The sequence below is a fragment of the Chlorocebus sabaeus genome, chromosome 20, assembly GCF_047675955.1.
Source record: "Chlorocebus sabaeus isolate Y175 chromosome 20, mChlSab1.0.hap1, whole genome shotgun sequence".
NCBI classification, from domain to species: domain Eukaryota; kingdom Metazoa; phylum Chordata; class Mammalia; order Primates; family Cercopithecidae; genus Chlorocebus; species Chlorocebus sabaeus.
The window spans coordinates 16192003-16206485 of record NC_132923.1 but is presented as its reverse complement, the minus strand read 5'-3'; the positions used below and the strand labels follow the sequence as shown (position 1 = coordinate 16206485).

Here is a 14483-nt window from a genome sequence, read left to right as displayed (position 1 = left end):
AGGTGTAGAATTGTAGGTGACAGTTTTTCTTAAGTACTTTATTGCAAACCTCTTGTTCGTAAAGTTTCCTATGAAAAATCTCATGCCATCCTTATATTTAGTGCTCTGTATGTAACATGTTCTTTCCCCTTTTATTACTTTTAGAATTTCCTCCTTATCACTGGTTTTGATGGATTTGATTAAGGTGTTCCTTGGTGAAGTTTTCTTCATGTTTCTTGTTCTTAGAATAATCATATTTCTGTAATATTTGAAGTTTATTGTTTCCATGGAGCTTCTAAATCTTTCATCCAGTATGTTTTAAATACCTTTGTCTCTCTTCTCCACTACACGCCCTTCGGGGATTCCATTTAGCCCTATACTAGGGTGTTTAAAGTTTTTATGCTGATGGTCCTTTAAGTTTTCAAGTCATTTGTTACTGTGTGTTTCATTTATATTAGTTTCAACTTGTATTCCTTCCAGTTCAATAATCTTCTCTTCTGCAATGTTTAGTCCAGTGCCTTCTTCCATTTCAGACTGTAAATCAGTTTTTATCTGTAGAATTTGATATTTAAAAAATCTTCAACCTCTCCATTTAATTAAAATACAATTATACTAACTGTTCTAATGTCCTTTTCTTCTATTTCCAACATGTGTGTCAATTTCAACTGGATTATTAGATTCTTCATTATGTGTCATGTTTTCCTGCTTCTTTGGCTGCTTGATATTCTTTTATTTTTATTTATTTATTCTTTGGAAGATGGAATTTCACTCTCATTGACCACGCTGGAGTGCAACGGTGTGATCTCAGCTCACTGCAACCTCTGTCTCCCAGGTACACAAGCAATTCTGCTGTCTCAGCGTCCCAATTGGTCAGATTACAGGCATACGCCACCATGCCCAGCTAATTTTTTTGTATTTAGTAGGGACGGGGTTTCACCATGCTAGTCAGGCTGGTCGTGAACCCCTGACCCGGCTGCTTGATATTCTAAGATTTGATGCTGGAGCTTTGGTGTCAATGCTCAAAAGTGCCCAAAGACACCACTCGACCCCAGGGTCTATGCACACCCAAGCTTTTGCAACAGGAGAGGTGGAGAGAGCAGAGATGAGTGTGCTACAACATGCTGGTAGAGGGTACCCCAGTTGTGCTTGGGGCTTTCCTATGCCTCATACAAAAATGGGCCTTCCTTAATGTTTCACTTAAGAATCACCCGACTTCATGCTCTGTCTCTGTCCAAACACCAGGACAGTCCTCTCACCAGTCTCAACCAGCCAATGGATTGACAAACGTCCAAATATGATTCAGTGGAGAAGGCGTTCCCTTGTCAACAAATTTTGTAGAAACAACTGGACATTCATATCCCCAAAGGAAAAAAATTCACCTGAACCTGAATACTCACTCAAAAACTAACTCAAAATGGATTATGCAACTAAATATAAACTATAATACTAGAAAAGCATAGCAGAAGTAGGAGGATAGGAGAGAGCAAGTCCACCTAGGATGATGACCGCTGAATTTCTCAATGGACACTTCAAAGCCCTAGGGCTTAGACAGTCAAAACTCCCACCCATAAGCCTGGCCCTAAACACCTGGGCTAGGGAACACTGTGGCCCTCAGGAGATTGTCTTTAGCTGGGTCTGAGAGCCACACAACTGCAGAGGGAGCAGGAAACACTATGCAAATCGAGGCCAGAACAGCAGGGCAGGCCTGTTCATGACAGAACACAGGTAAAACTACCCTCAGAAAGAGCGTGTGGAGAAACAGATCATGCCTGAGACCTGGTGGATTAGAGCACTGGCTACTGGGGAATTGAAAGGAAGGGGCTTCACCGTGCAGAGGACCAGAGGTGCCAATCTTGGAAACGCAGAATTGCTGGGAGATGGGGAGGCAGGAACAGAGGAAGCATCCTCTGGAGACTCGTGGTGAAGAGAACACATGAACGAAGTAACTGGCAGACATTAGAAGTCCTGGTAGAACAAAATTGAATCCCACAATGAGAACATACACTGTGTATGTCCCCCAGGGAAGACAATGTCTCCTAAAAACTCAAGAAAAATCATTTTGGGTGAGTACCTTATATCCAGTCATGTGATCCATATATCAAGACCGTGAGAAAAGATTATTAAACATGCTAAGCTCAGCGAGACCTGATTCCCTCAGGAGGACTCTGTTAAGGATGAGAACCACTCAGCAAGTGATGACTGTGACATTCACTTTTGAATAGCTCATGAGCATTAATATATTTAATTGTGGATCTAACCAAAAACCAAGGTGGGGCCAAGATGACAATCACAGAATGTCACTGGTGTATGTTTAGGTCCAAATACTATTATGAGAAGTGGCAGGCCGGGCGCGGTGGCTCACACCTGTAATCCCAGCACTTTGGGTGGCTGAGGTGGGCGGATTACAAGGTCAGGAGATCGAGACCATCCTGGCTAACACGGTGAAACCCTGTCTCTACTAAAAAATACAAAGAAAAAAAAAAGAGAAGTGGCAGGTAAGGGTGGTAGAAAAAAGATAATGCATATGTAATTTGCTGTCTTATGGAAATCTTTGACGTTGAAACTCATAATTTAAAACATATAAAACAAATATTAGAAGTGTGTCTAGTTCAAAGGGGGGAAAACTACCAAAAACATTTTTAGTGCAATATTAAACAGGAGCTATGCAATCCTTCCTAAATGTCAAAGGCACACACAGACACACAGACACACACACACACACACACACTCACAAAGAATAAAATAATTAGAATCAAGAAATGTAGTAAATATATTCTGCTACATATGATAAACATAGTCTACAATGTGGAAGAGATTAGAAAATAAACTGGGAAATGAAAATCTTTTTATTAATTTGTATCAGTACCCACCAAAACCAATCAGCATAATAAAATATTCTAACACTGAATGTAAAAAATAATCCAACAGTCCAGAGCGATAGGCAAAAGTTTTTAATTGTATAGATTAAAATAACTTTGGACAAAAATTAAAACTCAGGCAGAGAATTTTTTTTTTTTTCAACAGCAGACACTAGCCAAAACAAAGGCAGAGTAAAAATTGAGACAGAAAATTTCCAGTGTAGAGATATGAATATAATAATAGACACAGGCAGGGATGATTAATAAATGATAATGTGTTTAGAGGATGATGATTGGAATACATGACGTTCATACCTTTACAAACCACTTTCCCATATAATTCATTATAAGTAAGGTGTCTCTAAAAGCAACAGATCTCCTAGACCCCTCCTTAACCAAGTAACCAGACCTGATATCATGATAATAGTGATGGACAAACTAGACCTTCTATGCCCGCAGATAGACAGGCTGAGGTTGACTCTGCAGTGTTCCTGGCAAAACGTTTAGGCTGAATTGAATCATGAAGACATTTTCAGACAACTTCAGAATGTAGATCATTGAGCCAGACAGCTGACCTGTCCTCTACAAACGAGTCCATGTCACCACAATCAATGACAACAACAAAAAGATGAGGAAATATTTGGGGTTCAAAATAAAGAAATGTAGCTACAGTACCTTTTTACTTTCTTTGAACCCAAAATCTCTCTTCTCCTTTTTGTTGTGAGATTCGTGGTGACATGGACTGTGTGAAGGAGACAGGCCAGTTGTCCTGCTCAGTGTTCTACATTCTGCAGTTGTCCGGTGATTACCTCCTATGAAACTCAGGCTAAGCGTTTTCTGCAAGAACATGGCATTGTTCATATTCTGCACCGGCAGAGTCCCGGGTGACATGCTGTCCCCTGCCAGCGGCTCCTGGCTCCTGTTCTTTAAAGGATGGAATTGAGAGGAGCAGGGCTAAGGGCTCTCCACGCTGTTTGTCCATCTAGCTGCGGTCTTCCTAAGTATTGATAGCAATTGGAGGCTGAAGGACTGTGGCTTCTCTAACCAAAGGAGCCTAGTGGGTTAACAATTGTCAAGAGCAGTCAGTGGTTGTGAAATACAATCCTCAGCCAAGGATCCCTCCTGTGTTACAGATGGATCCGCTAAAACAAACCAACACTGAAGATACAAAGAATGGGGGGAGGTTCATTGAAACCAGGGTAACACCTTTGGATGAGTTAAACACAAACATGACACTGACCTTGAGCAGGCATAGAAGCTCAGAGACATGCCCGCAAAATGAAATCCCTGAGGAACTTTGTAGCTACCCAGAGATACCTGGTTCAAATTAGAATATCTCACAGATCACTCCCGGCATGTGCTGCAGAGTTATGTGAACGTGTCACACCTAACTTGGGTCCAGTGTCCTCAGACTGAGCATAGGTTGCCACTGCATGGTCTGAGAATGGAATAGAGTTCTGCCCACTTTCCTATCCTATGTCTGGGATTCCAAACGGAACTACAGTTTCATTCAAACCTACATGTGCCTCTAAGTCCTGCCTGCGGCAATGACATCTCTCAGCTTAGGAAGGGCTGCTTAGTGTGGGAATATGACTCCCATCTGGAAGCCCAGGTGGAACCTTATCACCGTCAAAGTAACAAACCCATTGTCCATGTCAAGGGCCAAGCTGACGTGCTGTTCCTCAAGTGAGTAAAAGCCACTTGTGTAGTGCTGGAATGAGTCAGGTAGTTGAAAGTAACTTGAAGGAGTCCAATAACATCCATTCAGTGAGTCCTGCAAGACTTCAGGCTCTCCTGCTTCCATCAGCACCCCGTTGAGCCTGGAAAAGGAGACGAAACTAAAGAAGCACCCAGGGGAAATCAGACACCACACAGCCCCAACTAGATTTCAGGGTAACATAGGGAAGTGGTTAAAAAAGGAAAAGGATAGATCCTTTTAATGAGGTAAACCATTGTTGTCTTTATGTTGGGATAGAACAGGGCCAGGTAGAAAACAATGAAAGAGAAAGACAGAGAGAGAGACTCACGTCTCATTGACTCATCCTCTCATGATGAATGGGAGAATGCTGTATCCATTATCCCAGGTAGCCTCTATTTTCCTTGTGTCTCATTCCTCTTTCTGTGCTGAGGAAGTATAACCCCGAAGACAGACTCTATACACACAAATTGGTTTACATAAAAATCTGTGATGGGATTCTAAACACAGATATCAGGGAGGTTTTCTGTCCTTCTCAGCTCATGTCATGCCTTTGTCTCCCGGTCCCCAGTGTGAAGTTACTGGACCCCAGGCACGTGTGACAATCTCATAGTCACCTGAGTTCAGGAGGTGCATGGGAAGTAACTGTGAGGCTTCCTAGCTTCAATTCAGTATCTCTTGTCACTTGTGATTAACTCATGCGTCCCCAAACAATGTCCATGGAGTTTCTATGCCTTTTGAAGGAGACTGGCAGCCTTGCCTTTGTATTTGGATATATTGCTCCCCAGGCTTCACTACTCTCAGCTTTAATCTTGATCTATTTTAAGTCAGCTTGGTTAGCTGCACAGTCCCATTGAAATGTGGACGGAAACTTTTCTTGTTTAGTTTGCTGATACAGTTCCATAAAGCAAGGCTGGACCCTGGTTCTCCACCCCATCAATGCAATAGCTGATCCAGTGTTTCTTCGTAGCATCATAGATTGTTGTTGTTGGTGGCGGTGGTGGGTTTTTTTTGGCGATGGAGTCTTGCTCTGTCACCCAGGGTGGAGTGCAGTGGCACCATCTTGGCTTGATGCAACCTCCGCCTCCCAGATTGAAGTGATTCTCCTGCCTCAGCATCTTGAGTAGCTGGTACCACAGGTACACACAACCACATCTGGCTAATTTTTGTATTTTTAGTAGAGATGGGGTTTCCCCATATTGGCCAGGTTCATCTTGAACTCATGACCTCAAATGATTCACCTGCCTTGGCCTCCCGAATCACAGATTCTTTTTAAAGCAAGAGTTGTTAGAATGCGTCTATCAGTTGAACATTTAATGTCCATGGTACCTGATGATATAAGTCAGTATTGCAGCAACACTCCTAGAAAATTGTTTGACTAATTTTTGGAGATTTTGGGGGGAAAATTTTATTTTCTTTGCATAGACTGAGGCAGGGAATATGGCATTATAGTCTACCCACAGAGGGAAATTTTGGCCTGTGGGACTGGAAAGCAGGGTCATCTACTTCTCACCAGACTGAATCTAGACCACCCTAGAATATTCATGTCAGAATCCATGTTCTTGCCCTGAGAATAGTTGGGTCCTTGTGCTATGACTGGACAGTGATTTGGTCATATGTGAAGTGTGAATTGCTTAATGTGACCTGCTTCTCTGAATGTATTTACAGAAAATGAAAGTGATCATGAAGAAGAGGAAGAAAAAGGGCCAGTGTCTCCCAGGTAATGCTGTGGAATTGTGAGCTGTGAATTCAGTAGTGACATCTGGAGATTGTAGATTTAAGGAAAACGAGGAAGCGATGAATAGAACGATTTCTTTCATTCACTCAGCTACAAATTGTCCTTATTAACAATGTTGTGCATTATTTGTGGCACTTGTATTGGTTTTAATTTCATAGTCCTCTCAAGATAAGTACTTGCAATCAGTTGAGCCAGGTGAACTAGCCAAAGAGGGATATCTTGTTCATCTTTTCAAAAAACCAGCTCCCGGATTCATTGAGGTTTTTTTTTTTTTTTTGAGACGGAGTCTCGCTCTGTCACCCAGGCTGGAGTGCAGTGGCCAGATCTCAGCTCACTGCAAGCTCTGCCTCCTGGGTTCACACCATTCTCCTGCCTCAGCCTCCCGAGTAGCTGGAACTACAGGCGCCTGCCACCTCTCCCAGCTAGTTCTTTATATTTTTTAGTAGAGACCAGGTTTCACCGTGTTAGCCAGGATGGTCTCAATCCCCTGACCTCATGATCCGCCCGTCTCAGTCTCCCAAAGTGCTGAGATTACAGGCTTGAGCCTCCACGCCTGGCCCATTGATTTTTTTGAAGGATTTTTTGTGTCTCTGTCTCCTTCAGTTCTGCTCTGATCTTAGTTATTTCTTGCTTTGTGCTAGCTTTTGAATTTGTTTGCTCTTGCTTCTCTAGTTGTTTTAATTGTGATTTTAGGGTGTTGATTTTAGATCTTTCCTTTCTCTTGTGGGCATTTAGTGCTAGAAATTTCCCTCTCCATACTGCTTTAAATGTGTCCCAGAGATTCTGGTATGTTGTGTCGTTGTTCTCAATGGTTTCAAAGAACATCTTTATTTCTGCCTTCATTTCATTATTTACCCAGTAGTCATTCAGGAGCAGGTTGTTCAGCTTCCATGCAGTTGTTCAGTTTTGAGTGGGTTTCTTAATCCTGAGCTCTAATTTGATTGCACTGTGTTCTGAGAGACAGTTTGTTGTGATTTCTGTTGTTTTACATTTGCTGAGGAGCGCTTGACTTCCAACTATGTGGTCAATTTTGGAATAAGTGTGATGCAATGCTGAGAAGAATGTATATTCTGTTGATTTTGGGTGGAGAGTTCTGTAGATGTCTATTAGTTCTGCTTGGTGCAGAGGTGAGTTTGCGTTCTGGATATCCTTGTTAGCATTCTGTCTCATTGATCTGTGTAATATTGACAGTGGGGTGTTAAAGTGTCCCATTATTGTTGTCTGGGAGTCTAAGTGTCTTTTTAGGTCTCTCAGGAGTTGCTTTATGAATCTAGGTGCTCCTGTATTGGGTGCATATATCTTTAAGACAGTTAGCTCTTCTTGTCGAATCGATCCCTTTACCATTATATAATGGCCTTCTTTGTCTCTTTGGATCTTTGATGGTTTAAAGTCTGTTTTGTCAGAGACTAGGATTGTAACCCCTGCTTTTTTTGCTTTCCATTTGCTTGGTAGGTGTTCCTCCATCCCTTCATTTTGAGCCTATGTGTGTCTGCACGTGAGATGCATCTCCTGAACACAGCACACTGATGGGTCTTGACTCTTTATCCAATTTTCCAGTCTGTGTCTTTTTGGGGCATTTAGCCCATTGACATTGAAGGTGAATACTGTCATGTGTGAATTTGATCCTGTCATGAAGATGTTAGCTGGTTATTTTGCCTGTTAGTTGATGCAGTTTCTTCCTAGCATCGATAGTCTTTACAATTTGATATGTTTTTGCAGTGGCTGGTATTGGTTCTTCCTTTCCGTGTTTAGTGCTTCCTTCAGGAGCTCTTGTAAGGTAGGCCTGGTGGTGACGAAATCTCTCAGCATTTGATTGTGTGTGAAGGATTTGATTTCTCTTTCACTTATGAAGCTTAGGTTGGGTGGATATGAGATTCTGGGTTGAAAATTCTTTTCTTTAAGAATGTTAAGTATTGGCCCCCACTCTCTTCTGGCTTGTAGAGTTTGTGCAGACAGATGTGCTGTTAATCTGATGGGCTCCCCTTTGTGGGTAACCCGACCTTTCTCTCTGGCTGCCCTTACCATTTTTTCCTTCATTTCCACCTTGGTAAATCTGACAATTATGTGTCTTGGGGTTACTCTTCTCGAGGAGTACCTTTATGGTGTTCTCTGTATTTCCTGAATTTGAATGTTGGCCTGCCTTGCTAGGTTGGGGAAGTTCTCCCGGGTAATATCCTGAAGTGTTTTCCAGCTTGGTTCCATTCTCCCCATCACTTTCAGGTACACCAATCAAATGTAGATTTGTTCTTTTCACATAGTCCCATAATTCTTGACAGCTTTGTTTTTTTTTACTCTTTTTTCTCTAAACTTTTCTTCTCACTTCATTTCGTTAATTTTATCTTCAATCACTGATACCCTTCCTTCCACTTGATCGAATCAGCTACTGAAGCTTGTGCATGTGTCATGTAGTTCTCATGCCATGGTTTTCAGCTCCATCAGGTCATTTAAGGTCTTCTCTACACTGTTTATTGTAGTTAGCCATTCATCTAATCTTTTTTCAAGGTTTGTAGCTTCCTTGCGATGTTTTCGCACATCCTCCTTCAACTCGGAGAATTTTGTTATTACCAACTTTCTGAAGCCTACTTCAGTCATCTCGTCAAAGTCATTCTCTGCCCTTTTTTGTTCCGTTGCTGGCGAGGATCTCTGATCCTTGGGAGGAGAAGGGGTGCTGTGGTTTTTAAAATTTTCAGCTTTTCTGCTCCGGTTTCTCCACCTCTTTGTGGTTTTATCTCCCTTTGGTCTTTGATGCTGGTGACCTATAGATGGGGTTTTGAAGTGGATGTCCTTTTTGTTGAAGTGGATGCTATTCTTTCTGTTTGTTAGTTTTCTTGTTAACAGTGAGGTCCCTCAGCTGCAGGTCTGATGGAGTTTGCTGGAGGTCCACTCCAGACCCTCAAACAGGGATTTCTTGGTGTCGCCTGTTCTGTCCCCTGTGTTTAAATCCAGGGAGAGAATGTACATATGCTTTCTACTTATTTTTTGTTAGTATGTTTTCCAGTATTTGTGCAAGAAAAGAAACTGAAAAAATATATCAAAATATTGGGAAAATGGGGCCCTTAGCACACAAGATCTGTGTCTGCACTGCCGCAAGAGCTCTGTTCACTTGAATGCTACATGGAAAATTCAACGCAATTTATGCAAAGTAGTTGAAATCCTGTGTTAGTGTCCGTGCTGCAAGTCATGAGGGTAGTTTACAGGGAGAGTCGGGGTGCCCTGCGTTGGGTCATCTGTGGCAAGTGTACTGAGCACGTGCTGCCCATTTTTGGTCATTCCTCAGGGCAGTCACCCTGTGCCCTGCATTTAGAAGGATACTTTTATTTCTGTTGAAGGAAAACTGGCTTTGGTTTCTGTGACCACTCCATTCTGCCTCCCATCAGATCATCTGGGAGGTTTTGCTGTCTAATCTCTGTCGGTTAAATCTTCTGTCATCCCTGTCCTGCCTGTGTCATCAGGAATTTGCAGGAGTCTGAAGAGGAGGAAGCTCCCCAGGAATCCTGGGATGAAGGTTATTCGACTCTCTCAATTCCTCCTGACATGTCTGCCTCATACCAGTCTTACAGGAGCACCTTTCACTCATTAGAGGAACAACAAGTCAACTTGGCTCTTGACATAGGCAGTGAGTACTCCATTATGAAGGTGATAAAGCTCCAGTTCATGTCCCAAGTGGACCCCGTAATCTTGGGGCTTTCTGTCCCAGGTGTTGTCTGTCAGATCAGTTCATGTGAATTAAATGTGTCTTGCCAGCTACAAAGTTCCTCATGAGTTTTGTTCCCAAAGCATGTCTGTGTGGTTCTTTACCTGCCCGAGGCCAGTGTCACCCTTGTCCTCCTCTGAATCAGAGATGTAACCCAGGTTTCACTGAATTTATCCCCATTTTCTGTGTCTTCTCAGTTGGCTTGTTTTAGCTCATCTGTCCATCATCTTGCTGGTATGTTTTCTAGTTAAATGACTGACTTTTCACCCACAAAAGCCATAATAGCTGATGCTTCTGTGTAGAACCAAGTCTCGTTGTAACAAGAGCTGGAATAATACACCCCTACATGAAATCTCAGTGTCCACAATCTCATAAACTATCAAATCCTGGGTATTTGATGTGAGAAACCTGAATATTGCGGTATCTCTCCTACGAGGTGTTAGAAGTATTTGCCTAAAATCTATTGGGAAAGTCATTGCTCATTTGTGTACACAAATCTGGGACAGATCACATTGGGAAGATAACATTCCAAAAGAGGGGAATTTTGCCCAAGGCTCATGAAAGGAACCAAGTCAGTTCTCTCAAGACTTGACCTCATGCCTCTGGTTATGTTTCTCTCAAAGTCTTCTGTTCTCACACTGAGAAGACTGATGTCCCTGTGTTAGGATTGGACAGAGGAATGTTTCTGTGTGCAAGGAAGAACTGCTTCATGTAAGAGGCCCCATCTGTATTTATTTGCAGGACATTGGTGTGATGAAGTGAAAAAGGAGGACCAAGAGGCCACAGGTCCCTGGTGAGTCTGAGAAATTGTGGACGGTTAATGTGCTGTTGACACCTAGAGACGCCAAGTGCAGGGAAAACAGTACATGCTGAAAAGAGTGATTTTGCCTTATCAGACAAGTCTGAATTACGCCTACTAATATTGCTTTTGGTTTTCATTACAGTAAATATTTAGGTTTCCATTTTTTCATACCCTTATCATTTACTAAGCTACTGAAGGTTGACCATACCTCAAAAGCTGTATTCTCATGGTGACTGCAGGGAAACTTGAGCACATTTTATGCAAAATTATTGAGCCCACTGTTTTCATGATCACTGTTCGCTGTTCATCCTGAGGGCACAAATACAAAGTGTTCTTTGACTGCCTCATCAGTGTGTCACCTGGCCGATTCACTGAGTTCTTGCTCTCTCTGTCTATCTCTGTCTCTGTGTGTGTGTGTGTGTGTGTGTGTGTGTGTTTCTTTCTCTTTCATCCTTTTCTACCTGGCCCTGATTGTGCCAACATTAAGGCAATAATCTGTTACCTCATTAATAGAGCTGTCCTTTTTCTTTTCGAACACTTCCTTATGTTACCTATGAAATCTAGCTGGGGCTGTGTGGTTTCTGATTCCCCCTGACTTATTCTTTACTTTTCCTACTTTTCCAGGCTCAACAGGGAACTGCTGGATGAGAAAGAGCCTGAAGCCTTGCAGGACTCACTGGGTAGATTTTATTCAACTCCTTGCGGGTATCTTGAACTGCCTGACTTATGCCAGCCCTACAGAAATGCCTTCTACTCGTTGGAAGAAGAGCACTCTGGCTTGGCTCTTGACATGGACAGTGAGTTCCTTACTATGAAGGTGATAAGGCTCCACCTGGTCTTCCCAATAGGCGTGATATTCCTGTTCCAAGTGGCCCTTCCTGACCCGAGAGATGTCATTGCTGCTGGCAGGACCTATGGACGCATATAGGTTGTAATACAACTGTAGTTTCAGTTGGAAGCCCAGATATGAAATGGGTCAGTGAGCATGGATGTATTCCTAGTCTCCAGTCAGGCCTGTGGCAACCTGAACCCACTCTCAGCACATGGGACCGAGGCGGATGTAAAAAATTCACAGAACTATGATTCGGATTCAATGTTTGTAGATTTCCTCCTTTATTCTAATTTCAGTGTCTTGCGACCATGAACGAGTTGGGAATTTGATGAGACAGGGCTGAATACAGCAGTTTTCCTTCTAGAAATCATCTGGGGCATTTTCTTTGAATTGATGGGAACAATAAGGCATAACTGTTTGCACAAACTTGGGATAAATGATTTTGGGATAACTGTCTACCAGAATAGGGACATTTGACCCTTGGTTCTGAGATGTAAATCAAAGAATCTCTATCATGACCGGCTTTGAGGCCTCCTGCAGTTTATGTCTCACATTATCCTGTTCTCATGCTGAGGAGCCTGTGGTCCCTGTGTGGGGATTAGACAGTGGACTGTTATGGGTGTAGGTGAATTGGCTTATTTTGCCTGTCCCTGTCTGATTTTATTACAGGAATTACAAAGGAAGAAGAGGAAGAAGACCAAGGCCCACCATGCCCCAGGTAACTCTGAGCAATTGACAACAGCTAATTCTGTGTTGACACCTGGAGACTCCTGGTTTGGGGAAAACAGAGCGGACCGACATTATTGATTACATCTTTTCAACCAAGCCTGAATTATTCCTACTAACATTGCTGTTGGTTTTCATTGCATTACATATTTAGGTTCCCAATTCTTCCTCCCCTTATCATTTACTAACCTACTGTAGGTGGACCATACTTCAAAAGCTCTATTCTCATGGTGACTACATGAAAACTTGAGCACATTTGATGGAAAATTGTTGATCACAGGCTTTTCATGATCACTGTATGCTGTGTGTCCTGAGGCCACTAACTCAGAGTGTCCTGTTACTCCCTCATCAGTGTGTCACCTGGACAACTCACCAAGCACTCTCTGTCTCTCTCTGTCTCTGTCTCTGCCTCTGTTCTCTGTCTTTCTCTTTCATCCTTTTCCATTTGGCCCTGTTCTGTCCCAACATGAAGGCAATAATTTGTTACCTCATTCATGGATCTATCATTTTTCTTTCTTGACCACTTCCTTGTGCTACCCATGAAATCTAGTTGGGGCTCTGTTGTGTCTGATTTCTCCTGACTTATTCTTTACTTTTTCTACTTTTCCAGGTTCAGCAGAGAGCTGCTGGAAGTAGTAGAGCCTGAAGTCTTGCAGGACTCACTGGATAGCTATTATTCGACTCCTTACAGTTATCTTGAGTTTCCCGATTCATGCCATTCCCAGGGAAGCTCCTTTTACTCATTGGAGGAACAACACGTTGGCTTTTCTCTTGGCGTGGATGGAGAGTACCTTTCTCTGAAGCTGATAAGGATCCACTGAGTCTTCCGTATAGAGATCATATTCCTGTTCCAAGTGGCCATTACTGAGCTGAGAGATGTCACTGCTGCAGTGAGGACCTATAGGCACATGTAGGTTCAATGAATCTCTAGTTCCACCTGGAAGCCCAGACATGGGATGGGTCAGTGAGCACGGCTGTCTTCCTAGTCTCAGGCCATACCTGTGGCACTCTGATTCTACTCTCAAGATACTGGACCTGGGCAGATGTGACAAATTCAGAGAACTATGATTTTGACTCAAGGGTTTCCAGATTTCCTTTCTCACTCTAATTTCAGTGTCTAAATTCCTCACAGCCATAAACAATCTGAGTATTTGATGAGACAGGGCTGAATATTGCAGTTTTTCTCCTAGAAATCACTTGAGGGCATTTGCTTCAAATTGATTGGAAAAATATGGCATAACCATTTGCACAAACTTGGGACAAATGATATTGGGATAACGATCTACCAGAAAAGGGACATTTTACCCTTAGTTTCTGGGACAAAAACCAAGGAATCTCTATCATGACCAGCCTTCAGCCCTTCTGAAATATATCTCCCACAGTGTCTTATTCTTATGCTGAGGAGCCTGAAGTCCCTGTGTAAGGATTAGAGAGTGGATTGTTATGTGTGTAGGAGAATCAGCTTCATGTGTCTGAATTTATTGCAGAAATTGAAAAGTACCAAGAAGGGGAAGAAGATGAAAACCCACCATGCCCCAGGTAACTTTCAGCAATTGTGGACGCTTAATTCTTTCTTAATACCTGGAGACGACAGATCCAGGGGAAAGCAGTGTGTTTGGTTTCATGTTTTCAATGAAAGCTGAATTACTCCTACTGACATTGCTGTTGGTTTTCATTGCAGTAGAGGTTTAGGTTTCTATTTTTCCTCCCCTTATCATTGACTAACGTACCATAGGTTGACCATACCCCAAAAGCTGTACTCTCATGGTGACTGCATTGAATTTTAATCACATTTTATGGAAAACTATTGAGCTCACTCTTCATAATCACTGTTTGCTGTGTGTCATCCGGGCACTAGCTCAGAGTGTCCTTTTACTCCCTTATCAGTGTGTCATCTGGCCAGTTCACTCAGTTCGCGCGCTAGTTGAAGACTTGGTCTTCCTCAAATGTGATTTTGGTGTTGCTGTGAGGCTGCTTGGACTCACAAGGACCGTGGCTATTTGAACAAGCGATGGAATATTCCTCCAGTGAGTCCTCAGGTTCTTCCTTCTCTTCAGCCTTCTGCACCTCCCTGATGAGCCAGGTGGGAGAGAGATGTCAGAAGATTAAACACAGAGGGATCGGACTCCAGGGAGCCCTAGCTGGTTTTGACAGAAGG

The 14483-nt window shown here is 42.7% G+C and overlaps 2 protein-coding genes across 3 annotated transcripts in view; one reads left to right on the top strand and one right to left on the bottom strand.

Annotated features, from left to right (window-relative positions):
• Window positions 1-3729: 3729 nt before the first annotated feature.
• Window positions 3730-14483, bottom strand: part of LOC140709333 (NBPF family member NBPF11-like) — a 41619-nt gene continuing 30865 nt past the window's right edge. The window contains exon 14 of one of the 2 annotated variants that reach the window (XM_073008076.1): window positions 3730-4657. In XM_073008076.1, the coding sequence (XP_072864177.1) occupies window positions 4414-4657 (244 nt within the window). In that variant the 3' untranslated portion in view covers window positions 3730-4413. Of the gene's footprint in view, window positions 4658-11856; window positions 14397-14483 lie in introns of those variants that run through there. The other variant, XM_073008077.1, reaches the window with a different exon arrangement.
• Window positions 4834-13146, top strand: LOC140709426 (NBPF family member NBPF3-like). Its single transcript, XM_073008180.1, has 7 exons — window positions 4834-4921; window positions 6202-6253; window positions 9724-9887; window positions 10707-10758; window positions 11392-11564; window positions 12269-12317; window positions 12936-13146. The coding sequence occupies exons 1-7, from the start codon at window positions 4834-4836 to the stop codon at window positions 13144-13146; spliced, it is 789 nt and encodes a 262-aa protein (XP_072864281.1).